This window comes from Gopherus evgoodei, chromosome 3, assembly GCF_007399415.2.
Source record: "Gopherus evgoodei ecotype Sinaloan lineage chromosome 3, rGopEvg1_v1.p, whole genome shotgun sequence".
Classification (NCBI taxonomy): Eukaryota; Metazoa; Chordata; order Testudines; family Testudinidae; genus Gopherus; species Gopherus evgoodei.
In genome coordinates, this window is record NC_044324.1 from 77766066 (window position 1) to 77793912 (window position 27847).

Here is a 27847-nt window from a genome sequence, read left to right on the forward strand (position 1 = left end):
TGCAACACACTTTTCAGAAAAAGTCTGCCTCAGGCATAAGATATTGCTAGTGAAATTTCAAAAGTTTATGTTGGTATCAAAGTTAATTTTCATCCTTAACCTCATCTTAACAAATTTTATTGTCTAAGAATTTCCTTAAGATTTTAAAGGAGCAAAGAATCCTGTGGCACCTTATAGACTAACAGACGTTTTGGAGCATGAGCTTTCGTGGGTGAATACCCACTTCGTCAGATGCATGTCGACATGCATCTGACGAAGTGGGTATTCACCCACGAAAGCTCATGCTCCAAAACGTCTGTTAGTCTATAAGGTGCCACAGGATTCTTTGCTGCTTTTACAGATCCAGACTAACATGGCTACTCCTCTGACACTTAGATTTTAAATAACTCTTGGAAATGCTGTATCTGATTTCCCTGAAACTTTCCAGAAAAACTCCACTTTGAGAGAGCCTTCTGAATATTGGCATTCCAGGTTCCTTAGTTATGCGTTTGCAGTTCGAGGAAGGGAAAAATTTGGCTATATAATGACATAAGGGATTCAGTCTTATCCATGTCATCACACATTTGTCTCCATAACAGTATATATCTCTACCCTCAACGAAACGCAAATACAATGAAGACCCATGAAGCTTGATAACTGTTGTATATAACCAGTTGTTTACATATTTGACAAGGGAAAACCCTTATAAATAAAATCTACAGCCCCCGATTGTGGGATGAAGTGGCATCTTCTGGAATATACTCAGTAACTTTGACTTTTGGAAAACAAACATAATGGAATACTGTCTCTTTGAATAAATAACAGTTTACTTACATTATAGAAATAAAATATGGCATGGTAGTAATACATTGGAAATGTTACAGAAATACTATTCTGCTATAGGTAGTTAAATGGTCGAAGCTACTGTTAATGACAATCTTACCAGTACTTGTGTACAAAATATCATACAGGTTGCTAACAGAAAGCTATTGCAGCAGTTGCAAGGATGTTACCAGCTCAAACAAACATCTAACAATACAATATTCTTCTAAGAGGAAGTAATAATGTTAGATTTACAGACAATAAAGAGTTATGTTCTCCACTCTGAAACACTGGAAATAAAAGCTCTGGTAATCCAATTTCTCTATGTCATATTGTCACAAAGAAAGACTTTCCTTTCTCTATGACATTGCATCCCAAGAGGTCCTGTAAAGAGTTTATTCATAGGTAGCTTTTCAGATGTCACAGCAACTTCAATAATTGTCCTATCCTAAAATTACAGACTTTTTAGGCCACTGCTTGTACAGATGACTTTATTTACATACATTCAGCCCAATAAACAGCAGGTAAAATGTTCTGCTTATCTTACAATAGGCATCTTAACATTTTAATCAGAAGGCCAGTGCAAAAAAATGTTGACTGATTGCACAGCATCGAGGAGATACAATATTGTACAAATATACAATTAGATTGTTGAGAATCTAACTTTGCACATGATACATATGGTCTCTTTTATAGATATACTACACTTAAAGTTGATAAATACACTGAACTGCAACGACAGAGTTATTCATTTTATGAGAGTGGAGGGTGGTTGTGGAATGCTATTTAGGTTAGTTGTGCCATCACCAAAGGAAGGTGGGCAATTGCAAAATAGGATTACCTCAAGCAGACGTTTAAGTACAGCTAATCTAGGAACAGGAACTGATTTTCTAATTAAATATAATTATTTACTTTACATTTTGTAGGGACTTTTTTGCCACCTCAGTTGAGAAATGATGTTAAGATGAAATATAATCCACAAACCGTTCAAAAAACTCATATGTAAATGAAGATCTTGATATATGAATATTTCACAGGATGCGATTTCTTGTATCAATAAGCACCAAGTTTAGTGCCAAGACAGCCCCATTGTCCCATGATTTATCACATAAAATTTAGAACTTGAATCCACAACAACAAAAAAAACTATAAAATTTGCATTGAATTCACAAGAAGACAGTTTCAAAAAATGGCTCTTAAAATATCTTTTCATTTGACACTGTGTTCTTTCCTCCCAGACTGCTGCATGAAAAACAATGTATATTTGGAAAGGAAAGAAAGCTCTTTCATTGTTAGATTTCACCAGGAGTAGAGCAATACTCTGAGAAACCTCATCCTTAACTTATCCCATGGGCCTACTCTTACAAGGTACAGTGTACCTCCTCGTAGGGTTCTAGGCACTCTGCCCTCCCACCCAGGTTATCATGAGTGGCAGGAACTCAGCACCCTGTCAGGAATTACTCAGACATTGCAGGACTGGGCTCTTACAAAGCACCGTGCTATGACCAGTCTTAGGCAATGGACCTGAATCTTCACTGCTTTGTATCTTGGTGGAGTCATTTACACCAGTGCACAGTAGCAGTAAAATGTAACTGCTCTGATTTAGACTCAGATAGCACAGATGTAAATGACTAAACATGGAGCTAGATCCTCAGCTCCAGTCAAGTTCTGCTCAGCACAGTACCCTAGATAGGGTGGGGAGCAAAGATGACAATATGACACTCCTTTGCTTCCCCCACAATCCTGGGGCTGTCTGGTGTTTGGTGCTACTGGGCTGCTCTGACTCGTGAGCAGCTACCACATCATCCAAGAGGTCAATTCTGGCAGCCACGGATCATCAGTGATCCAGCCATGCTTCCTTTCCCTAAGCACTCCCCATAGAGCATGAACAGATGGTGTAGAGTTGGTATACAAGCCCTATGCCACTGAGGGATTCCCTTGTCTTGGGGAAATCCTTGGGTAGCTAGCTGGCTAGCTTGGCTTTGTAGCTGCTTTAGCATAAAGCAGCCAGAGCAGGGGGCAGAATATAACCTAATGTACCAGGCAGTGGAGAATAAGGCTCAATGGCTTCTTATTTAGAACGAGATTTAGAAAATATCCATGTCAGGAAGGTGATTTAGTTACATTCTTTACTAACAAAATCCAAGGTTTAAAAAAATTCCATTATAAAATGGAATTGCACCTTTGGATCTAAAAACTCTTTTTGCCTTAATTATGATGGCTTCAGGTTTCTATTACCATTGATACCTGTTTTTACAGTGAGACACCTGATTTCAAGCAAACATAGATTTAATACTCAAGGACTTTTTTGAGGAAAAAAAGTCTTATCTCCAACATTCTCAATTTTTTTTTAACCCTGTAAATACTGATTTTCTGTTGTCTATTTTTGTTCACGGCATAATTTGCCTCCTGCTCTTTCCTCCTGATTTAGTTTTACTTTAGAACAAGGCAAAAACCAAAGGTTAGTTTCTCTAATACATGGATAAGTCTCTCAGTGTGGATCTACAAGTATGTTCTGAATCTTACAATTAGTATGTTCATAGCTGGAAGAACTCATTTTTAGGAACAGAATTCATGTGCAAAGAGTGCAACAGGAAATAGTTTACATTTGGTCACAGTTTCCTATCCTAGTAATACTACTGTGACCCATGTTTTCTTAGTATATGTACACGCGTGAGAGCACACACACACACGCGCGAGAGACACACACTTATTTATATACACGCTCAAACATAAAAAATGTCTAATTTTGACAATACTTGCTCCTTGTTTAGTGAAGACTGGAGTTTGGCATCTCAGGCTTTAAATCTGTTTAATCCTGGGATATAGGAATGCAGCACAGTTCAAGTATATATCAACGCCACAGTGATAATGTTATACACTGAATCTGACACACGCTGTTTTCAGAAGTCCAGTGCTAGCAGTTGCCAATTAAAGAAGCCAGTATCCAGTACCTTTTCTTTTTACTGTTCATATTTACATAATGCCCACCAGAAAGGCATAGTCCGTAAGACAATAAATGTCCTTATGTATAAACACAGTGGTATTTAAAAGTCTGAACTAGTGCATTCCTTTCTGTGCAGTGCTAGTCTATATTCCCTTGTTGCTGTATTCTTGTACATAGATGAAAGTAAAATTAATGGGGATTTCAAATGTCAATAATTTTAGTTGAAGAAATACAATGCCTTTCCTCTAAATCCACAGAAGCCTACTAAACATGTAAATTTCCAAATAGCTCATAGGAGTTCTTCAAATACAGAAGGTATTTTCAATGGGGTGTTTACATAAACACATATTTCACATTATTTCCACACAAGTTTACATTATCACTTGGTTTAGTTAGACAAATATCAGTAACAAGTAATAGAACAGTATACATTTCACAGGACAACACATTTTACAGAACCTCTAAAACTCAGTACTGCCGCTTTTGGAAAGAAATGAAAACTTCTATGACTTATAGACATTTAATACATTTCACAATGGAATGAATATTATGATTACAAGGCTCTTATTTGATGACATGGCTTTATGATGTTTTAGTTTTCAATTAGGTTTCACAAGTTTTCAGATTCCCCTCCACTCCATCCCCAGTAACTTCTGAAGGAATTGTTGCTAGTTTGACATTTCTGTACGTTCTGCCAGAGTTTTATACTTTATTATTCAATGAGCACTTTCTTTAATTGAAAAAGTTTCTTTTTTAAAAGCAGTTTGAATCCCTAATTGTTAAACTCGGAGGACTGGCTGATGGCAATGATTCTTAAAACAATCGTATAGCTTATTATGACAAACTTAAAAATGTTACAGGTGAGGGAACAAAAGCTTTAGGTCATGTATTTTTTGTTTTAAACTAACTTCTATTCTCACAATGTTGAGAGGGCTTTGATTTACAATGCCTCTGCAGTTGTGTCTGTGGAAACAGACATTGTCACTTTGGCGATCTTAACTGTGCTTTTAATACAGCTTTCAGCTGCCCTGTGAACATTACCTGCATTGTTAGCATTTTTGTGCTGGCAGTCAGATTCCATACTGTTATCAAGAGGCTGTGTAGTCCCTTCACAGGTTGGAAACATGCTCCGGAAAGCATGTCTCAAGTCCTTGCTTCTTAGAGCATAGATGATGGGATTCACTGTTGAATTCATCAAACAGAGCATGCTACAGAATGCAAAGACAGTCTTGATGAGCTTGTTCATTTTCCCAAAGACATCATACACCATAATTGCAAGTAGAGGGCCCCAGCATATGATTAAAACCACCAGAATAAGGACCAAGGTTTTGGCTAACCTGATGTCCATACGAGTTTGATCAGGTCTAGTAATATGTACTTTACCATCCTCTGTGGTATGAATTATTATGCTTTTTTGAGTGCCACGCTGAATCATTCTAACAGCATGACTATGAGCTTTCCATAATATGTACATATAGGCATACACAATAAACAGCAGGAGTACAGTGGTGACCCCAATCCAGAACATTAGATAGGTCTCATCAATGAGAGGGAAGATGTCTGAACAAACAGAATTGAGTTTTTTGCAGTTCCAGCCGAGCAGAGGAAGAACAGCTATTACGATAGCTATGGTCCACATCACACAGAATGCTACGACAGCCTTTGGTCTGGTAACAATTCTTTTGTAAGCTAGTGGCCTGTGTATAGATATGTACCTGTCTATTGCAGTAAGGAAAAGGCTGCCTACTGAGGCAGTGAATGAGGCTGTAACTCCACCCAACTTGAACAGAAACACATTAGGACTGTCTTTCCGATGGAAAACATGGAAATCAACAAAACTGTAGACGAAAATTACACTGCCCAGGAGGTCAGCCACTGCCAAGCTGCCAATGAAATGATAGGAGGGCCTGCACCGGAGGCTTCGAGAGTGCAGGATAACACACAGCACTAGAAGGTTCTCCAGAACGGTGAAGGTGCCCAGGGTAAGGGACAGCACTGCAATGGCCAGCTGCTGGGTGGGGTTTAGAATCATAAAGCACTCCATATCCATGAAGTTCTCCCCACACTGTAGATTCTCCTCATTATCCTTGAAAGTGGATAGGGACTTGTTGTAAAAATCTGTAATATTGATCTGATCCGATGGAATGATACTTAATAGGGGATCATCTCCTGCAGTCATTTTTTCTTGGAATGGATCACCCCTGAAGGAAGATAATGGGAATTTCTGTGGGTAGTATCCTAGTTTTGAGGCCATGTCACTTTTAATATCTTCGTACTGGATATTGTTGGAACCCATGTAAAGAAGATCTGTTGTAATTGTTCGGAAAGTTGTGTCTGCGAGGCCATCTAGGATTGACTTCATAACCCCAGTCTTGTATTACGTAGGATTCAAAGAGACTTGGGAAAAAATACATGTGAGGAAATCCTGAGAAGGGGGAAAAAGATCAAACAATTAAGATAAATGGGGAAATAAAGTTTACAAACAACTCAGCTCAGTCATGTCAAATAACAATTCACTTTCCTTGCACTGAACTATAGGTCTAGACTTTGTCACCTGCTATAGTCAGAAGAGTTGATCAATTATTTAGAAGCAAAACATCAGAAATACATTAAACGGCTACACACAAGAAAGAAGCTGGAAAATGGGGAAAGATATTGCATAGAAAATTGTTTTTATTTTTCATCAAAATTTTCTGAGCAGTTCCACCAGAAAGATATTACAATTATCCTAGAATTGAACTGAGATGTCTGATTTCGAAGAACCTTGTGGAACAACATTTTCTGACTTTTTCCATTTAGAAACAATTGCCAGTGCAAAGATTACTTTAAATTGAACAATCATTGTCTTTATTTTGAAAGGTATTGAGGGTGTTGTAAATTTAACTGCAAGGAAAGAACAATGAAGGAGCCTATCAACAGAGATTGATATACCAACATAGGTTTCACTCTTCACCCTGTCCATATTACTGTATGTGTGTCAAGCTCTGTGTTGCAGTAATCTGAGCAACATATCAAAGGCCTAGTACCAGGATACTGGATATATAATAATTATTGAAAATTAATTATTAAATTGTTTTATATGCATTTGGAAGATAATGAGCATCATTATTCTGTTAATTCTATTAAGTGCACCAAGGAAATTGGTATAGCAGAATGCAAGAGAAAAGTGGTGGTATTCTACTCAAGCTGTGCCCGCAATCCCAGAATGTTTCTGATAAAATAAACAGTAGTGAAATAGTCAATATTGACATTTTAATTTGGATCAATAAAACTTCAGAGTTAACACCCCATAGAGATGAATAGGGGCAGTTCATTTTTGCCCTAAACCTACTAGGCCTGATTCTCACTTGCACTAAGGCCTCTTTACACTACTCTGACAGTATAAAAGGACCTTAAATATATACCTTAAAGCCACTTTATATTGCCAGAATGGTGTAAAAGGGTCATAGTGCAAGTGAGGAGACCCATTGTTTCTGTTTATATTAAGCCTTAATCAGACATTCAGAAGGTTATATCAGCAACTATAAGTGCTAGAAAATTGTTTTGTTTTGTGTGCGTTAAAATGGAAGCTTAAACTCTGGAGAAACTGATGGGGTCACCAGCAAAATTACTGTATATACTTATTCATAAGCCGACATTTTTTAGTAAAAAAAGGAAGCACCAGAGAAGGGCATCGGCTTATGAACAGGCATAGTGAGGGAGAGGTGGGACACAACCCCTCCCACCAACAGAGGGAGCAAGGAGAGGCAGCACAGCCAGAAGGGAAGAGGTTGGGCCAGAGTCTCTCCACTTCTGGCCACACAGCTCTCCCCCCAGCCTCTGAAGCAGCAGCAGCTCCGGGGCTGGCAGGCTGCAGCCGTGCTGCTTGGCCTCCTCCCTCAGGTGCTGGAGCACATGGCCCAGCCTGCTGGAACATGGTGTAGCTGCACCACCCAGTCTGGCCTGCCGGAGCAGGTTGCAGCCGTGCTGTCCAGCCTGCCAGAGCAGCTCCGGCCAGGCCAGAGACATCCTCCCCAGATAAGGTGGGAAGGGATGAGATGGAGAGAGTGTAGGGGTTCCGTGCTAGGGGTGAGGTCATGTGGGGGGTGGTCACAGGGGTTACTCCTTGACCCCCAGCTCCTCCTCCCCAAAAATTTCCCCACCAGTTTTTGTCCCAGTCCATCAGGGTAAAGGAGCTGGCACACTGGGACATTTTGTTTACTTAGGTTAACCTCCGTGCCTGGGGACACTCGAGGTAAACAAACCATCTCCGCCCACCAGCGGCTTATCCTCATGGCCCGGGAGCCAAAGTTTTCTGACCCCTGAATTATAGGGTTGGTTTATGAACAGGTCACAAAATTTTTCCATTTTTACTTATCCATCCGGGGGGGGGGGGTTGGCTTATAAACAAACCGGCTTATGAGCAAATATATACAGTACTAGTATTGCATACAACCACATACTGACTTCACCTGATCAGTTCGTATAGCTGGTTATAAATGTTAGAGAGCACACAAAGGGATTGGCTGGCAAAATCCAGAGAACCTGACTGCCTCAATCCTTGGAGTAAAGAGGGGAGTTCCACATTTATAAGAAAATATATCTGCTCAGTATTACTGAATATAAAAAAAAATATATAGTAAAAAGTATTAGTTTCCTCTCTGATGACAACAGAAACATTTCAAAATGGAGGTTATCATTGATATTTCCAAAAAGAAGCAGAGATCATCTATCTAGCTAGATATTGATACTGCACTTATGCTTTGGTATCTGAGCACCTAAGCTCTTGTCCAAAATCCACTGATGTCCATCAGAGGCTTTCCCACTGACTTCAATGCATTTTGGATAAAGCCCCTAGATAGCTAGCGTTAAAGGTAAGATATTAAGCTATACCTCCAGAGGACACTGCAACATCAATGTTGTAAAAATGGTGACAAAGTATATGTAATAACCGGAGAGTCTAATATGTAACAGAATGGCTGTGTGAGTTTTGTCATCATGTATAGGGTTCATAACTGGGCAAAGCAACAAAATCTTCATTATAAAACAGACAGGCAGTCTTAAAATGGATTAGGTAATTTAATTCTTACTGTCTGAATGGTGATGAAAGACAACTTTCCTGAAGAACCTATTGAAAATGAATTATAAAAAAATCTTACATTTAATGCACCTTTCATCCAAAAGGTACTTTATAAATGTTTATAGTGGATTTTATAGATTGTATATATTATAACAATGATTTTTCTGTCAAGTCTAAGGTGAACTGGACAACTTTCTAACAGTTTATAACAGTATGTGAAAAACACTTCATTAATTTCAAACTACAAAAAAAAAATCAATTAACTCTATACACATATAAAGATGATGGTAGTATTTAAATACTCAGTTGTCTTAGAATTTACTTCTGCCATAGGAACGACAGCTGTTTTAATCATTAAAGCTATAACTCAATGTCAAGAAGATCGTATCTGAGTCAAGACCGCAAATTGTTATGCAACTGAGTACATCTACTAGAAAGACAAATTATTGGGAAGGAGATACTAAATGTGACTCCAGCAGAAACTATGTATTTTCTCAGAATGAAGTACATGCCCTGGTTCAAATCCTACCTTTGTTTAAAATACAAATGAAACACATGAATTTGTGTGTGCGCATTTAAGGTTTTAGAAGGCGTATGTTACAATACCACTATGTATGCAGACACTAAGCTAACAAGATGGTTAATGGAAGCATTAGAGGCATTTCGATGATGTTTTTCTGTATTTCTACATTTAGATTATTATAGATTTGCACCTTATTGTCTTTGCATAGGAGTTTTTTCTTTGAAAGTTCATTAGTAATATAGTTTAGGCTTTTTGGGGATACAGCTGACATTAATTTTGTTTTTTGTTTGCTGCTGGAGTATCATAATTGGAAATCTCTGGCAGTATGTGTGGATGCACCTATTAAAGTAGCAGTTGATTTTTATTAAAGTTGCAGTAAAACAGCCATTCAAGTGACACTGAACTGTATTTTACTGGGGTTTAGCTTGTTTTAATATAGGTAATATGTTGTCTCTATATAAACTATAGCATGGATATATATTAACCAATTAGCAAACTTCCTCACTTCCAGCTAGTGAAAACAGAAGTCAGAGTTTATGGCTGCAGAGTTAGCAGATGACTGTGGGCCAGATCCTCAGCTGGTATAAACCAACATAGCTCCTCTAAAGTCAAAGGAACTACACTGATTTATATCAGCTGAGAATCTGGTCCCATATTTCACAAAGGCAGCCTTCATTCATGGACTCACTTGGTAAGATGTGCATGTCGTATTGTGAGATTTCATCTCTCAAATGTTCCATCTAGAAACAGTTTAGCACTATTATTGTACAAATTGAGAGATTGGTGACATGTGGAAGTGCCAATGGCAGCTGGATATCTTAGGGGACTGGAAATGAACTATTTAGCCATCCTCTTCTAAGCAATTTGTTTAAATCCAGCCCAGATCAATAGTGATCATCTGATAACAGAAATAAATGGGTGGGCTCCACTGCCATTTCCTGGTGGACAAGAGTCCACATCATGAAAATCACCAACACACTTCTCCCCTTGTTGGCAATAGTGTCCAAAATCTTTCATCCCAGGAGTGTCCCTCCAGTATAGTGTGGAGACATATTAATGCAGCCATTAGGACTTTGCATTGCAACTGCCTCTGCTGTCTGTACATGTTTTGAGGCTAGAGGACTTCAGTCTCCAAAGCTCTTAGTCTGGCACCTGAAACGAGCTCTGTAGGCTGGCTTTTAAAAATGGCTTAAAAAGAATGAAAAAATTGATTAAAGGTGAATTAGAGGCACTGCTGGTGCCAACCCTCAAAGTTTTAGTGCAATTACATAACTACATGAATTAGTTCACGGTAAATAGTGAATTCTAACTACAGACAAAAGTTAATTGATTAAAATCTCCAGCTAAAGAACAAAGTCAATACTCTTCCCTTTTATCTTAGCCTCCTCGCCACCAAAAAACAAACCAACAAACCAAATGCACACTACTTTAGGCCATATCACTTCTTCCACATAAGAAGTTTTCCACAAGCCTGTGGCTTTTTGATTCCCACTACCACAGAAAATGTACAAAGTGTCATCCATTAGCTAGAGTAGTTTTTAAAGACATGTTGGCCAGCTAGTCTGTCAATGACATGACTTGGTTTGATTTCAGTTTATCAATTATCCTTCCAGTTTGCATTATTAGGGCCCTGTAAGGTACTAACCATCCACACCTTCCACTGAGAGTTGTGGGCACTTGGCACTTTGTAGGAGTGAACCTTAAACAGCTGAAATAATTACAGCCAACTGGGCAAATTCTGCCTCTGCTCTCCATTGCATAGTTATGTAAAGCCTCTTAAGCGTTACATAGATGTTACCAGAATCCAGAAGCCGTATGCAGTAGTGATCATGGAAAGCCTGCTTAAATTTATGTTTGGATTACAGGAGGATCAACTCTCTCCTAAACCTTGTGTAGGTCCCCCATGCAAAGCTCATTTACTCATGGCACAAGAATACTACAATAATATGAATAACAATTCTCTCTTTTTTTTTTTTTTTGCAGTAGGCAGGTTATTATAATTATTGCCATTATCTACAAAAGCTGAATTTTTCTTCAAGGCAAAATGATCGACAGAGCAATTTTAATAACCTAATAAAATAAATAGTAAAATTCCTCCCAAAAAAATTAATATGACAGTGCTGCTAAAAACTGCAGATATGCTGAGAACAAGCAGTCAAAACAAACAATACTAAAATAATACAATGATAATAATCATGATTCACTAATTTCCATTTTGTAAAATATTTGGATTTCCATTTTACACAGTTCTTCCATGAGATTTACAGATAAATAAGAACTGGTCAAAGGGCAGCTTGTATAGTTGAAATATATATTTTTAAATGCACTGAAATATGTACCATATATAAAATCATATGTTGGATTGTAATCCTCTCCCCGAGTCTTCATATGTTGTTCACCATCTTAGGTTGTAAGCTCTTTGGGTTAGGAATTGTATCCTATGTTTTTGTACAATGCCAAGCAGAATGGGATTACAACCTTGACTGGTCCCATGGATCCTACCCCAGTAGAAATAATAGTAATAACAACAACAACAACAACAACAATTGACCATCATGAATAGGTAATAAAAAATGTTAGCTAAATAAGCTCTACTATAGTAAATGATAGCCTAAATGAATTAGAACAGGCTTATACAATTAACATTTAGTTTAATAATTACCTTATTATAAACGGTGGTGAACAGTACAGCCACCTAGACCAGAACGAGGTTTCCAAGTCTTAAAAAAGCAAACACAGAACATGAGAAGTGAGACTGAGTCTCAGTGAAGTGATGCAAAAAGCTTGTTGCAAAAGAATGTGAAAATGTTCTTAACATCCTGAATACTGTTTATTTAACTTTTTTTGATTTAAACAACATTTTAAGTGTACAGACACTAGCTACTGAGGAAAACTCCCATTGAATTCAGTGGAAATTTTGCCTGTGTGAGGACTTCAGATGAAAGATCATTAAAGATAATAGTAAGTGCTCTCAACAAATAAGAGTGGGCCAAAAATCAGTTCTGACATAAGTATGATGTTTATGAAAGTCACCAGACTAAATTCAATTTTGATATAATTTAGTGATGCAAGTTTTATGTTGAGTGTAAACTGGTCAGAAACCAGTGCTAAGTGATTGCTTGTTTTATTATTATTATTTTATTATTATTATTATTATTAATTATTGCTCAGAGGCCCCATCAGGATCAGGGTCTTATTGTTCTGGGTGCTGTACCATGGCCCAAAGAGTTTACAATCTAAATTAATAGAAGATACAACATGCTGGCATCACAAACAAGCAGAGAGAGTTGGGTGAGGGAGGATGAGGGTAACCGTGATGGGAAAGTATGGTTACAGAGACTGGCTCTGAAAAAAACAAAAAACAAAAAAACCCACCTTTCAGGCCTCCTTTATCTATATAAGATTCTAGGAATGTCACTCTGAAGCCTAGAATGTGCATAGAGTGTGAAGCAATGGAAACAATTCCAACCATGGCCGAGACATTTTTGTTCAGAATATCACTAGGTTCAACCATCACAGGGATTCATGGTCTGCTACCATCAAGTTTTAAGTTCTCAGCCATTTTGACTTTACGAATTAATCCAGGTGACAGCAAGGCACGGTATCTATGCCACACCAAGAAACCTAAAGAACTGTGATATCAGAGGTAACTCAAACCCATCACTACCCTTACTCTACTGCCAATCTGCATGCAACACTTTCATTGGTTGTATGAGGCAGATGGTGGATTACTTGGCCCAACAATCACAGTTCTTCAAATCCCCCCCACACAACCACAAACAGCACGCGCGCAACACACACACACACAAATAACCACAGTCACACATAGCCCCTCATTTGCAACCTGCACAAATCAACACATATTCCAGAACAGACACCAGACTGTGTCACTCTGAAGCCTAGAATGTTTGTTGCGTTAGTGTCAGGCGATGGAAACAGGTGGCTAGGCGCTCTTTTTGTTTAGAAATATCACCAGGTTCAGTCGCCAGTGGCCTGTGAGAACCAGATGGACTGTTGGAGTCCCAAAGGTTCTGTGGTGGTTGGAATGTGAACAGTTAATCAGAGAAGGCTGGAGGAATAAGGGCTACATGCGGGTAACTAAAGAGGTGGTCATGCCTCCAGCACAGCTCTGTGCACAAACAGCAACATGGTTCACTACAAACACAGGCGTGCAAACAAGAACCCCCAGTTTTGGCTCTTTTACCCATGGATTTATGAATTACACCCATGTGACAGGACAGGCATAGCTGCTAGAATATATATTAAAAAATATGGCACAAGCTCAACATTTAAAATCTTTCACGTGTCATTGTTAAGCAGTTTTTTAAAAAATGAAATAACGTTTTGGGAGACAATAAGCAACTGGCAGGACCGAGGAGGGTTCAGATTAAGAGCAGCAGTTGGAGAAGATTGATCTGGATTCAGGATAAACTCTGTTAAGGTGTGATACCAACTCAGAGTAGATTTGGCAAAGAACAACATAAGAAAACTGGTTTGATATAGTTTTTCATAATTAAATTCTGCAAACTAATTTCAACTAATGTGCACTTAATAGTAGCTGTGCCCATTCTGAGCCCAACTGAAGTCAACAGGGTGAATACATAGATACAAAGATCCACTACACAGAGCCCATTGCAGGATCTGAGACTAAATATGCACCAACAAACATAACGAAACATCTATTGCCTGGCCTCACAGCAAAATTTTCAAATGCTCATAACTTTTAAAAATCAACCTCCAGGGATTTTTCCAACCCAGGAAAAGCCTCTGTGCCCTATGCCAGCTTCCAAACTTCAGCCATTTTAGCTTTAGCCATGGATAAAAAAAATAGTGTGTGTTAGATTTTAACTGGTAGCATATTCCTTCTCCACCCTCACCAAACCCAGAACAACTGAAGGGAGATTGAGTTACTACAGAGAATTCTTTCCTGGATGTGGCTGGTGAGTCTTGCCCACATGCTCAGGGTTTAACTGATCGCCATATTTGGGGTCAGGAAGGAATTTTCCTCCAAGGCAGATTGCAGAGGCCTGGAGGTTCTTCGCTTTCCTCTGCAGCGTGGAGCATGGGTCACTTGCCGGAGGATTCTCTGCACCTTGAAGTCTTTAAACCATGATTGAGGACTTCAGTAACTCAGACATAGGTTAGGGGTTTGTTACAGGAGTGGGTGGGTGAGATTCTGTGGCCTGCATTGTGCATGAGGTCAGACTAGATGATCATAATGGTTCCTTCTGACCTTAATATGAGTCTATGAGTCTAAATATTCTAGGGAGAAAAAAAAACCTTGTTTGGACAGTGATTATAAATGGACATTTTCAGCCAAAAAGGTGGATGTTTTGAAGGGTATGACCAACCGAATACATGAGTTTATACTGGAAACTGTTCTGCAATCAATGTAAGGGGTACGTGCTCTAATCTCACTGTTTTGGATACTCTTTTTCGTGCAGACTCTAGTGCAAAAAGCTTTGCAGAGTTAATACATTGGTCAAGCAGGAATAAAAAGTGAAACCAAAGGAAGAGGGAAATAGCAGGGAAGACAAACATAGGTTCTCTTCCGATATTTGAAAATTGGTGAATGGTTGATGGGGGGGGGCAGCTGCTGGATGGGAAGATTTTGGTGGGGGCATCGTGATGGCTCTACCTGACAACAGGAGCTGCCCAGAAAAAGGCTCATATACCAATAGCTGTAAGATTCATATAGTCATAGAAATGTAGGGCTGGAAGGGGACCTTGATCAGTCATCTAGTTCAGCCCCTGCGCTCTGAGGCAGGACCAAGTATATCTAGACCCTCCCTAACCTACTCTTAAACCTTCAAACCAGAGATCCAATATATCCCTTGGAAGCATATTCCGACTTAACTATCATTATAGTTAGAAAGTTTTTCTAATATCTAACCCAGGGGTCAGCAACCTTTCAGAAGTGATGTGCCGAGTCTTCATTTATTCACTCTAATTTAAGGTTTCGTGCGCCAATAATACATTTTAATGTTTTTAGAAGGTCTCTTTCTATAATATAACTAAATTATTGTTGTCTGTAAAGTAAATAAGGTTTTTAAGATGTTTAAGAAGCTTCACTTAAAATTAAATTAAAATGCAGAGCCCCCCAGACCGGTGGCCAGGACCTGGGCAGTGTGAGTGCTGCTGAAAATCAGCTCGTGTGCCACCTTTGGCATGTGTGCCATAGGTTGCCTACCCCTGATCTAACCTAAATCTTTCTTGCTGCAGATTAAGCCAATTACTACTTTTACTACCTTCAATGGACAGGGAGAAAAATTGATCATGGTACTCTTTATAACTGCCCTTAACCTATTTGAAGACTTGTTTGAGGTCCACTCTCAGCCATCTTTTCTCAAGACTAAACATGCTCAGTTTTTTTAACCATTCTCACAGGTCAGGTTTTCTAAGCCTTTTATCATTTTCATTGCTCCCCTTTAGATTCTCCCCAATTTGTCCACACCTTTTGTAAAGTGTAGTGCTCAGAACTGGACATGGTACTACAGCTGAAACTTCACCAATGTCGAGCAGACCAGGACAATTACCTCCCGTGTCTTACATACGATACTCCTATTAACATGATATTAGTCTTTCACAACTACATCACATATTCAAATTTGTGATCCACTATAGCCTCCAGATCCTTTTTATCAGTTATTTTCCATTTTGTATTTGATTTTTCATTCCTAAGTGTAGTACTTTGCACTTGTCTTTATTGAATGTCATCTTGTTAATTTCAGAAAAGTTCTCATTTATATTAAAGTCATTTTGAATTTGAATCCTGTCCTCCAAAATGCTTGCAACCCCTCCCAGCTTGGTGTTATCCATACATTTTAATAAGTACACCATCCATTCCATTATCCAAGTCATTAAAAGAAAATATTGAATGGTACCAGACTCAGGACAGACCCCTGCGGCACTTCACTAGATACATCATCACAGTTTGACATTGAATCATTGATGACTACTCTTTGAATTCAGTCTTTCAACCAGTTATGCACCTACCTTAAAGTAATTTAATATAGACCACGTTTCCCTAGTTTGCTTATGAGAATGCAATTTGGGACTGTGTCAAAAGCCGTATTAACTTTTTTAGAGAAGACTGACCTCAGCATTCTTGATGTCATCCATTATTAGTTCTCTTTTTCTACTAAGTAATCCCGTGTCTATCTCTGGCTCCTCTATAGAACCTCTCTTATTGCCTTCTGTATCCTACTAGCTGTAATTTCTTTTGTGCCTTAGCCTTTCTGATTTTGTTCCTACATGCTTGAGCTATTCTTTTGTACTCATCCTTAGCCATTTGTCCATGTTTCCACTTTCTGTAGGATTCCCTTCTGATTTTCAGGTCAGTAAAATGCTCCTGATGGAGCCATAGAGATCTCTTACTATTTTTCCTCTCTCTCTTTTGCATCAGGATAGTTGTGCCTTTAATACTGTCTTTTTGAGAAACAGACAGCTCTCCTGAACTTTTTGCTCTTAGATTTTTCTTCTCATGGGATTTTACCTGCCAGTCCTCTGAGTTTGTTAAAGTCTGCTCTTTTGAAGTCCACTGTCCTTAATCTGCTGCTTTCACTCCTTCATTTCTGTAGAATCATGAAATCTATCATATCATGATCATTTACATTCAAATGACCTTCTACCTTCACATTTACAACCAATTCCACCATGTTAGTCAGAATCAAGTCTAAAATGGTTGTCCCCCTTCCTCTGCTTTCTGAAACAAAAAGCTGTCCTCAATACATTCCAAGAATTTAATGGACATTTTGTGTTTTGCTGTACTACTTCTGATGTCTGGGTAGTTAATACCCCCATTACTACCAGGTCTTGTATTTTGGATATTTCTGGTATTTGTTCCAGAAATGCCTCATTTATCTCCTCCTCCTGATTTGGTGGTCTATAGTAGACTTCTACCATGGTGTTGCCCCTGTTTTTTCTCCTTTTATCTTTTCCCAGAGGCTTTCAACAGGTCTGCAACACCTCTTCCCTTTTTTCCCTGCCTGTCTTTTCGGAACAAGCTATACACTTCCATACCAATATTCCAGTCATGAGATTTATTGCACAAGTCTTATTTAGCTTATGTACTAATACTTCTAGTTTTTCCTATTTATTCCCCATACCCCTTGCATTGTAGATTGTGTGAAGGGTGAGAAGAAGCTACTGCTAGGTGAAAAGAGGGGCAGAGAGACCTTTTCTCTTCGTGTTTCCTATGAGTTCGTTTGAAGCAAGTCCAAGGAGGGTTTTAAAGGCAAGGGGGGCGGGGGTTGAACTATAGCCTAACAATTAATATAAAGCCTTCTGAGCTGTTACAGGATAGCCTGATGTGATGATGCTTTTTTGTGCATGTGAGCAATTGGGCAGCAGCATTCTGTATATATGCCAGAGTCCAGAGAGCTAGTACTTAGGAAAGCCATCAAAACAACATTTCAGTAAAAAGGTGAATATTACTATATTCTAGTTATATGGTGCCAATAGTGTGCTAGACATTTTGATTAAGGATTTAGCAGAGGTGGAGTTGAGACAGTAGCATGCATAGGAAATATTGCTGAGGTGGTGATAAGCAGATTTACAGACACAGGAGATGTGGGAGGAGAAGGAGAGTTCAGAAACAAGAATGATGCCAAGGTTGTGGACAGTGGAGGGAAGTGGGAGATCTGGGTCAATAGGGAAGATATAACTCTATTTAGAGATGTTCCCCTTTGCCAAAAGAAGCACTTCTGTCTTTGAGACATTTAGCTGAAGAAAGCTGAGAAAACTCCCTTTGCCTACTGAAGGCAGAGAAAGTCGAAAGAAAACTCATTGAAGGTGTTGAAGAATGCTAGTCATCATTTTTTGACTTTTTGATGTTTTGACAAAAATTTTCTCAGAAGATTTTTGCTGTTTTTTGACGAACTTGACTGGTCAAAAAAAATTCAGAAATTCAAAATTTCAGCAACCAAAAAATGATGAAAAAGTATTTTTTCTTGCATTTTTCAACTAGCTATAATACTGAAAGATGCAGCTGCTTTGCACAGTTGAGTGTTACTCAATGTAAAAGCTACAAGTTGGGACAAGACGACCACAAGGGAGAAAGTAGACAGAAAAGAGCTGAGGCGGAGCATGGAATTATGTGGGACAGCACAGAGAACGGCTTGGCACAGAAAGGGATGATCACCAAGTACAGAGAAAGCAGCAAAGAATCCTGTGGCACCTTATAGACTAACAGACGTTTTGGAGCATGAGCTTTCGTGGGTGAATACCCACTTCCTCAGATGCATGTAATGGAAATATCCAGGGGCAGGTATATATATGTGTGCTAGCAAGCAAGCTAGAGATAACGAGGTCAGTTCAATCAGGGAGGATGAGGCCCTGTTCTAGCAGTTGAGGCGTGAAAACCAAGAGAGGAGAAACTGGTTCTGTAATTGGCAATTTCAAAGAGAAACTGCTGAGCTTCAGTTCATCTGCAAATTTGACACCATCAGCTCAGGATTGAACAAAGACTGTGAATGGCTTGCCAATTACAGAACCAGTTTCTCCTCTCTTGGTTTTCACACCTCAACTGCTAGAACAGGGCCTCATCCTCCCTGATTGAACTGACCTCGTTATCTCTAGCTTGCTTGCTAGCACACATATATATACCTGCCCCTGGATATTTCCATTACATGCATCTGAGGAAGTGGGTATTCACCCACGAAAGCTCATGCTCCAAAACGTCTGTTAGTCTATAAGGTGCCACAGGATTCTTTGCTGCTTTTACAGATCCAGACTAACACGGCTACCCTCTGATACAAGTACAGAGAGAAAGAGCAGGTTGATTTGAAGGTGCAGAATCATGAAGAGGGAACCAGAGACTACTGGATAACATTGGAGGTGATCTATGAAAGGATGGAACGGTCCACAGTGTGAAGTTAAGGAAAAACCTTAATTAACAGAAAAGAAGAAATAATTAACTACTCAGAGGTGGGCTGTTTCCATGTCATAGCAAAATTCAGAATAAAAAAGGTCATGGATATTGCGGAGGTAAACAGGATTGAAGGGAGGGAGGAAATTTACTGTACTTTGCTGAGAAAGTGAAGGTTAGAAACAGAATGGTAGGAAAAAGTCAATCTCTAAGAAGATTTTAAGAAACTGGAGCTGGGCCCATGACTCTTTTTTCCCCCATCTGAAAACAACAATATACAATTAAATAATACGGAAGCAGCAGATTTTAAGTAAAGTGCCAGATGCAAAGTAAATATTGACAGTGGTGGTTATGTAGGAACAACTATAAGAAGAAGGACGTGTGTGATTGGGGAATGGTGGGGAGCAAAAGAACAGGTGGTTTCTTAACAGATAATTGCTCACTGGAAAGGAACAGAAAAGTGTTTGAGAAAATGGAAGCACTGAGGCTGAGAAGAAAGAGAAGCATCTCAAATGTAACTACAGAATGATCAATGCAGGGGATATAATAAACAGAATGTGGAAAGGAAAGGGGTATACTGGTGATAACGAAAGGCCAGTGCAAAGAGGGTCAAAAGAGGAACTAACCATGTAATATTCATCTACTTTAGTTCTCAGGAGTCCACTTCTCGGGGAAATTATTGTTAGCCCATCATATAGTGGAATGCTCAGAATTTACAATAGCAAGGTTTTTAGTTAATTTGATGTCTCACTCCAGAACTCTCTTCAAGATGTACTCCAATTAAAAAATGGAAAACATTCTTTGGATTTTAGACCTCTATCGAGTTTTATAAAATTGAAATAAGATCAGATAATTCTTCATATTTGCATTCAGATTATAATATTCTGATATACTGCCCTTATATACACAAGAAACTTGTGAAATTATTTGCCAGAATGTTAAACCACTACACCAGATTGCTTGGCAATGGTGCATGTCTTTGAAATATGCAGATACTTTTCTTAACAGAGATAAGAATTATAGTAGATTCTGATATCCGCTATATCAGAACAAAAAGCAGAAATACATCCAACCAGTATAATATTTGCAGAAATATTTTTAAAAAAAAAGACAAAATTCATTTCTCAGTTTTAAAATTTAAAATACAGTATTAAATCTCTTTGGAGAAATGCAAAGTCTTAAAAGTGTTGCAATGGTGTTTAGCATCAATAAATCCAAATTCCTGATGCTAAACATTAGCAGACAAGTTAAAGAATAATAACTATATGTATAATACATGGCAGAGCTACTATATGTGAAATATCTGTTGGACATTGTTTTAATATATCCCTTACACAGCCTTTGTAGGGGGAAAAGCAAAAATCTAAAGTCAGTCTATCCATTGAGATCCTGTCAATGTATTTATTTTAGAACTCCAAACCCATTTTACATAATTTTCCAAGCACAGATGCAGTCTGCACTGTTAGGGAGACAGAAGTGGCTAAAAATAAAGATTCCTAATTATAGCAAGCACATTCAGATATTCACAAAGAGAAATAAAAAACAAAAACAAATAAACAAAAATGTTGAAAGGGTTTCCTAAAATGCAGGTGTGAAAATTACACCAGCTGGATCTGAAATAGATTTTATAGTATTCCCTAATCAACTGCTTCTGTTCATCACTTTTTAGTGGGTAAACATGATTTTCTCAGAAAGAATAAATACATGTTTGCCAGAGATAAAGCTTATACTGGATCAGGCAATATCTAATAAAATTTAGCCCTGATCTGTACAATTAGGACAAAGCCTTAAATCTGTATGTCTAGCTATGTTAACAGCTCAACATAAACCTAAATAAACTATATTGTATTAAATAGTATAGTTGAGGGTAAATAGGGTTAAATTGAATAGGAATTCAATAGTGAATTAGTTATTTTATCTGCAATATGAATCTGGTTAATTTGATCAGAAAAGCCTACAATGGGAGAAGGATTGGGCCCAAGGGTTGGATATTCATAAAGCCCTTGCATAATACACCAAACATGATCAAATGTTGTCCAACCTCATGTTGCTAATTGAACTATTTTTATGTTCATCAAAGGCAACTTCAGAAGTTCTCTCAACAAGAAACTGTTTTATAAGTAATTCTAACCATTCCATAGACAGCTCCAACCTGGCTTCTGTGATCAGTTACAAACACACACATTTCCAGTAAGACAGAATTACTATTCTTGAGATAAGGACTTCCACCCAGAACCTATCTGCACCTTTTACATCAGTACAGTGCCAGTCTATGAATAGAACAGAAGTAGAGAATAATTTTAACAAGATAGAGGGTTCGACCCTACTAAATCCTAACGTCTTAACTTTATATTAATAACGTAACGCTATTGCTGCCTATTCTTGCACATTTGCACGATTGCTTTTGAGTACAAGGGCCTGGCATGCATTTCTACTATCAATAGGAAAACAAGAGCAGCCTTGTTATGATTAAAAGGGTCTATCTATTTCCCTCAGCTTTCTGTCTTCTGTGTCCAGCTGCACAGCTGCTTTGAACTTGGCCAAATACCAGGTTTAGAGTCACTTGCAAGTACACATTTTAAATCAGCAGCAAACTGTACAAATTCTCTGACATAGAAAGGAAAATATCCAAGTTTTCACGTAGATGATTGATAAACGATTTTGTATGACATTCATCATTTCAGATAGTCTGAACTATTTGAGAAGCTGCAGCAAAACATCTTTATAGACATGTACTGCTTCATGAGGAGAATCAGATAAAGCCAATATAATCATGCACAAAGAAATGAAAAGAAACCACTGAGGACAAAAATGAATTCTGCATATACATAGAAACCTCTGACTGAATTGCCAGAGAAAGGTCACAAAGTTTGTATTTAAAAATACATTAATCTCTTTCTAAATATACAAAACTAAACCTAACTTTTTCTACAAGAAATTTGTGAAATGAGTGGCAGCGAGTGGATGAAAAAGACCTGTAGAGACAGGAATGAAGAGAAATTTGTAAAATTCTCAGGTTGTATTCAGAGAATATAAAGATTGGTCTGGTTTTCCACTTGCTTTTGAATATTATCACACAGCTCTATTCAATAAGAGGAGAAAGCAACTGAGTACTCAGTCTCTAGAATATAAACCTTTCAGCACTGAAATTTTCAGTTCTATTATAGTTTACAAGGATTTGTCATTAAGTCTACCTTATAGTCAAAAGGATAAAAGAAGGAAATAATTAAAAAAAACAAAACTATTTCATCCTTAAAATTTCAATAGCCAAATTAGAAAATTGTGAACACTGAAACAGAAAGATAGACTTACATTGGTTGAGACATGCCATCCTTTTAGTAAGGCATGAAAGCTCTTAATGGTGTCCTTTATGCAACTGAGCCAACATAATTAACTAAAGAACAACGGCTAAGATCAAAGGCTTCAACCAGCTTACTCTCTTACTAATAAAATCCTGATTCCATAGCATGATGTAAAGTATTTTTAATTTCATGTTTTTGAGATGTTACTGGTTAGTTGATGAGATAAATGCATAGGAAATAATCTCTCTTTACCTAGCCAACTTCCCTTCCCCCGACCCCCTCAGCAAGTAATCCCTGCTACAATCCCCAGTAATATACTTGTTTTTGTCAATTCCATTTTAAAATGTTTTTATTCAAATTGTTCTGCCTTTTATTCCAAAGAATAATATATAATAAAGCAATGAGGTACCTGTATTTGGTGGTGGCTACACAATTAATTTCAACCTGAAGCAAATAAAAAATTAAACATTCATCTTTTTAAGCTATTTAAAGGTGTTTCATGCATTTCTTTTACAGTTAATTTAATAAACTCTTTCTGCTTAATAAACACCTCCAACACAATCAATGAGCCTTTTTCTTTCTTGAGAAGGAACGGGAAAACCTATGGCAAGCAGTTATTAAGTGTAATCTGCAAAGAATAATTAACTGCTCTCAACTAATTGTTATCGTTTTAACAGTTTGAGTACTTTAACATTATTAAATACCAAAAACACCACTCTGGTCCTGCACCTAAGTTTGCTAGATGGGAATATTAGTATCACCACTACACAGAGAACAACATGTTCCTTTAGGAAATGGTGAACAATAAAACTGAAAATAAAGGATACAACTAAAAGGATAAAAATCCACCACCCTACATATAAGACTTTAAAAAAAAACCCTCTAAACAAATAATTATATCTTAAAGCATAGAAATACCTAAAAAGAAGAATTTTTCAGCTCTAGTTCACTGTCATACATTTCCCTAACTCTTCTGAAATATACTACCTATCATCAAACCTGTGTAATATGTTCATGTAATCTCCTTTCATACAGGAGACAACACTCATCATAATTTTAGGAAAATGGGAAAAGCTATAGATTTCGCCTTCTAACACCATTTTACTAATCTTAAAACAAAGTATCACAGTGAAACCTTTTCTCCTATCAAAGACTTAATACATACCTCATCCAGGGGTCTCCCCAACGTAGATTAGCTGATATCTTTGAAACAAAATAATGTCCATTTACAACAAACCCAGTTGGCTACTTGTAATTGTAAATCTGAAGGTTTATTATGATACACGCAAGAAGTTTAAGAACACCTGATTGGGTTTTTTTCTTTTTTTTCCCCAGTTCTTAGGTTTTAAAAAACCCAGGAATACTGAATATTCAAATAATATTCAATACTCAAGGTTTAGTGACATCCTCGCTGAACATGTTTGCATACTCAATTACAAGTTGACTTTTATTTCAGTTAAAATCTCAATAGCAGAGGGTTATCTTTTTTTGATGGGGGGGGGTGGAGGGAGAAGTATAGAAAAAAATCAATAAGAATGTTATCCACTGTAAATTATCAGTGAGTTAGGATTAGAGAAGAAATCCTCAATGTCAGATAAAGTCCTGTGGGAACCTAAGAGGTTGATTTCTCTGAGAGCTTCAGAATTACAGAAGAATAGAACTATATTAACCATAAGACCACAAGTCCTTAGCACCTACACGGCTCCTTCTTGTCAGGAACTGGATTTGTCCTTTCTATTCAATACACATCTATTAAGGGAAGTAATGAAACTGAGACAAAATTTTCCATTCAGTAAATGTTGTTCTATAACAAACTGTCTTTACCAATCTTAAGTTAGATTGCTGAGATAGTGTGTTAAAACAGAAATACAAGACAGACAGCCATGAAGAAATTACTGAGCATCATTCAAAACAGACAAAAGACCATGATTAATATACATGTGTAAAGAAAATAAACTACAATACTCAAAAGACTTTTGGTAGCCTTTTAAGAAGCATGTAGGTTTCAGTAACATACTCATTTTACCGACATGCTATTCATGTATGTACACACAGTAAAACAAGCATTACATACATACAGAACACACAGATTCACAGTGTTACCATTTAAACCTCAAATTCATGAAAATACACTAAAAATAAGTAAAGGTCATTGTTTTGGTGTGCAGGGAGGACTGTCTCTAATAATTATTTAATTAAATTGCAATTTTTTGGGGCAGTCTCCTGCATTTTAATATTCCTGTTTTGTTCAAGCCACGTAATTTGTTCTGATAATAAGGGACATTACTACTGTAATTTACAAGCTACTGCAAAGAAAGTTTATTGGTTTAACGGGTATTGTTTGAAGAGGGTTCTAATGCATTCCTCTACATTTGATGAGGAGAAATTTTTTTCAATAGGATGCGTGTGTCCCTTTGTAATATGATTGTAAACTCCTTGGGACACGGACAGCATCTTCCACTGTATTCTGTACAGCACCAAATAATCCATAGTATATTATACAGATGATTACATGTATTACTTAAGTGTGTTAGTAGGAGGTACACAGAGATAGAAAAAGAGAGAGGGTCAGTAAGCTATTTGTGATAGATACACACCTATTCAGAGGGGTTTGTAGAACAGGGACAGAGAGGGTCAGCAAGCTATTTGTAATAGACACACACACAGACACACAGAGGGTCAGCAAGCTATTTGTGACAGATACACACACACACAGCCACACACAGAGGGTCAGCAAGCTATCTGTGATAGACACACACACACAGCCACACACAGAGGGTCAGCAAGCTATTTTGATATACACACACACAGAGGGTCAGAAAGCTATCTGTGATAGACACACACACACACAGCCACACACAGAGGGTCAGCAAGCTATTTTGATATACACACACACAGAGGGTCAGAAAGCTATTTGTAATAGTCAGACAGATACCTGAGCCCTAAAATACTAGAGGAACTGACCAGCGACCCTGAGAGGCACACAGCCCCTTGACTAGCACCGCAAAGAAGTTGATCTGGCATTGACCCTAGGGTAGTAGCCGGTATCTCTCCCCCCCCCCCCCGGAGATGCGCTTCCAGGGCTGCCCTCCCAGACACACACTCGGGAGGAGACGGCTAGTTCCGTGCTGAGCGCCCCTTCCGCTCTTCCTTACCCTTCACATCGCCCCGGCTCGGCTCCTGCTCCGGCGCGCTGCTCCTTCTCGCCTGCCTCGTGCTCTTGCCAAGTGGCGCGGCGGCTCCTCCGCGGGACTGAGACGCGCTCCCACGCTTACTACAGCCACCCGCCCACCCCCAGCGGGGAGCACGCGGGCCGCCCCGCCCCGCCCGGGCCGGGCCAGGGAGAGCGGGGGAGGTGGCGCGGGGAGCTGGGGAAGGAGGGCAGGCAGGCTCAGGCAGTGCGCCGGGCGCTGCTCTCCATGTGCCGCTCCTGCCCCTGGCTGGGAGGAGGCCGCCCCCACTCCTCCTCCTCCTCCTCCTCCGCCGCCGCCGCCGCCGCCGCGCGCCCTGCTCCGGCCCCGGCTGTGTATGTGTCCGCGCCTCTCCTCCCAGCCTGGCTCCTCGCGCCCCCCTCTTTCTCTCGGGTCCCATTTATGAAGCTCCGTCCCCATCACGTGTTAATGTGCCTTTGTCCTGGCCCTGGCAGCGGCAGAGACACGGCAACAGTAACTAGCAGGGAAGGGGGCAAAGCACAGCAGCAAACTTCATTCACGCGCCTGGGGAGGCAGGGAGGGATGGTCGACGCCCTGGGGAAGCGGGGCTGGAGGGGGGAGGCTGCTCCGTGCATTGGGGTGCTGGAGGGAAGCGGGTGACCGGGGAGTGCTCTGTGCAGGGGGTTGCTGGAGGAAAGATGAGGCTGTTCTGTGCATGAGGGTGCAGGGGGAGGAGGGGGAACGGGGGCTGCTCTGTGCATTGGGGTGCTGGGCAAGGGGGGACTGTTCTGTGCATGGGACAGGAGGGGGAACGGGGACTGTTATGTGCATCGGGGTGTTCGAGGAGAAAGTGGAAGGTGAGGCTGTTCTGTACATGGAGGTTTGGGGGGGGAGCTGTTCTGTGCATTGGAGTGCTGGGGGAGGAGAGGGAGGGGGTCTGTTCTGTGCATTGGGGTGCTGGGGGAGGAGAGGGAGGGGGTCTGTTCTATGCATTGGGGTGCTGGGGGAGGAGAGGGAGGGGGTCTGTTCTGTGCATTTGGGGTGCTGGGGGAGGAGAGGGAGGGAGCTGTTCTGTGCATTGGGGTGCTGGGGGAGGAGAGGGAGGGGGTCTGTTCTGTGCATTGGGGTGCTGGGGGAGGAGAGGGAGGGGGTCTGTTCTGTGCATTGGGTTGCTGGGGAGGCGGGGCTGCTCTGTGCACTGAGATGCTGGGAGGGCAAGGGGGAAGTTGCGCTGGCCTGGGTATGAAAGCGTTAGATGGGGGAGATGATTAAGATCTCCGTTTCCAAGGACAACCTTGTCCCCACTTCCCCTCTCCTGAAGGGACCGTGTCCTGGGCAAGACTCTCTCCCTGCCCCGCCGCCTTCTGCTCCTTTCCAGCAACCTAGCAACGTCTCCCCTGCCTTTGCACACAACCTTCCCCATTCATCCCGTTATGGGCTTTAAATTATTAATGATTATTATCATCATCGTCTTGCTGTTGTCTTCTGCGGAGTGACAGCAGCTGGGGTGGGACAGAAAGGCATGGTCTGGACCCACTGCCAGCCAGGGGTGGGGGTGGGAATAACGCCTTTCCCAACCCCCAGGGGGCAGCAGATCTCTCCTTCCCCACAAAGGAAGGGGAGAAGTGTTGCCACTTGCCCTGCAATGTTGCTGCTGCCCTTTCTGCCCCCGATTCAGCGGGGCACTGCCCGGCACCCAGTGTAATTCACACACGTACAAGCTCACCGGCTGGCCACGTCTCCGCAAGCTGTTCTCGCTTGGTCCGGACCGGAATGGCGTCCGCCAAAGCCAGGTTCACCCAGCCCTCCTCCGCCTTCTGTTATGTGACTGCAAAACCCACCGAGGAAACATCCCGCCGGGCGCAGGCTGCTGTACCAGCGGGGAGAATTTAGGGGACATGCTAATTAGCTGGTTACAATAACAGCAGCCCTCTGCTTGCTTCCCATATGCACAGATCAAACCTTGATTGGGCTTTACATTTATCATAGTTATGGCTTAAAACGCGTTCACACACTAGGCTGATGAGCAAGAGCTGAATGATTTTTTTTTAACTGTCTCTCTTGGGCTGCACTTGTTCAGCAACCATGGCCACAAACCTATCTGCAAATCAAGGCTGCAACCTCTCCCTGTCCATTGGGAAGGCACTTGTCACTGTAGTATCTAGGCTCCCAAACTCTGGCCTATTACATGTGAC

General features: G+C 39.9%; 1 protein-coding gene across 4 annotated transcripts; it reads right to left on the reverse strand.

The window, feature by feature from the left end:
* Window positions 1-319: 319 nt before the first annotated feature.
* Window positions 320-27397, reverse strand: CNR1 (cannabinoid receptor 1). Of its 4 annotated transcripts, none has more exons than XM_030555906.1 (3): window positions 27379-27397; window positions 11993-12050; window positions 320-6173 (listed from the first exon to the last, which is right to left on the reverse strand). In XM_030555906.1, the coding sequence occupies exon 3, from the start codon at window positions 6108-6110 to the stop codon at window positions 4689-4691; it is 1422 nt and encodes a 473-aa protein (XP_030411766.1). In that variant the 5' UTR covers window positions 6111-6173; window positions 11993-12050; window positions 27379-27397; the 3' UTR covers window positions 320-4688. The 4 variants fall into 4 exon arrangements, with proteins under 4 accessions (XP_030411766.1, XP_030411765.1, XP_030411768.1 ...); XM_030555905.1 differs by lacking the exon at window positions 27379-27397 and adding an exon at window positions 25656-25763; XM_030555908.1 differs by lacking the exons at window positions 11993-12050; window positions 27379-27397 and adding an exon at window positions 25656-25763.
* Between the last annotated feature and the right edge of the window lie 450 nt (window positions 27398-27847).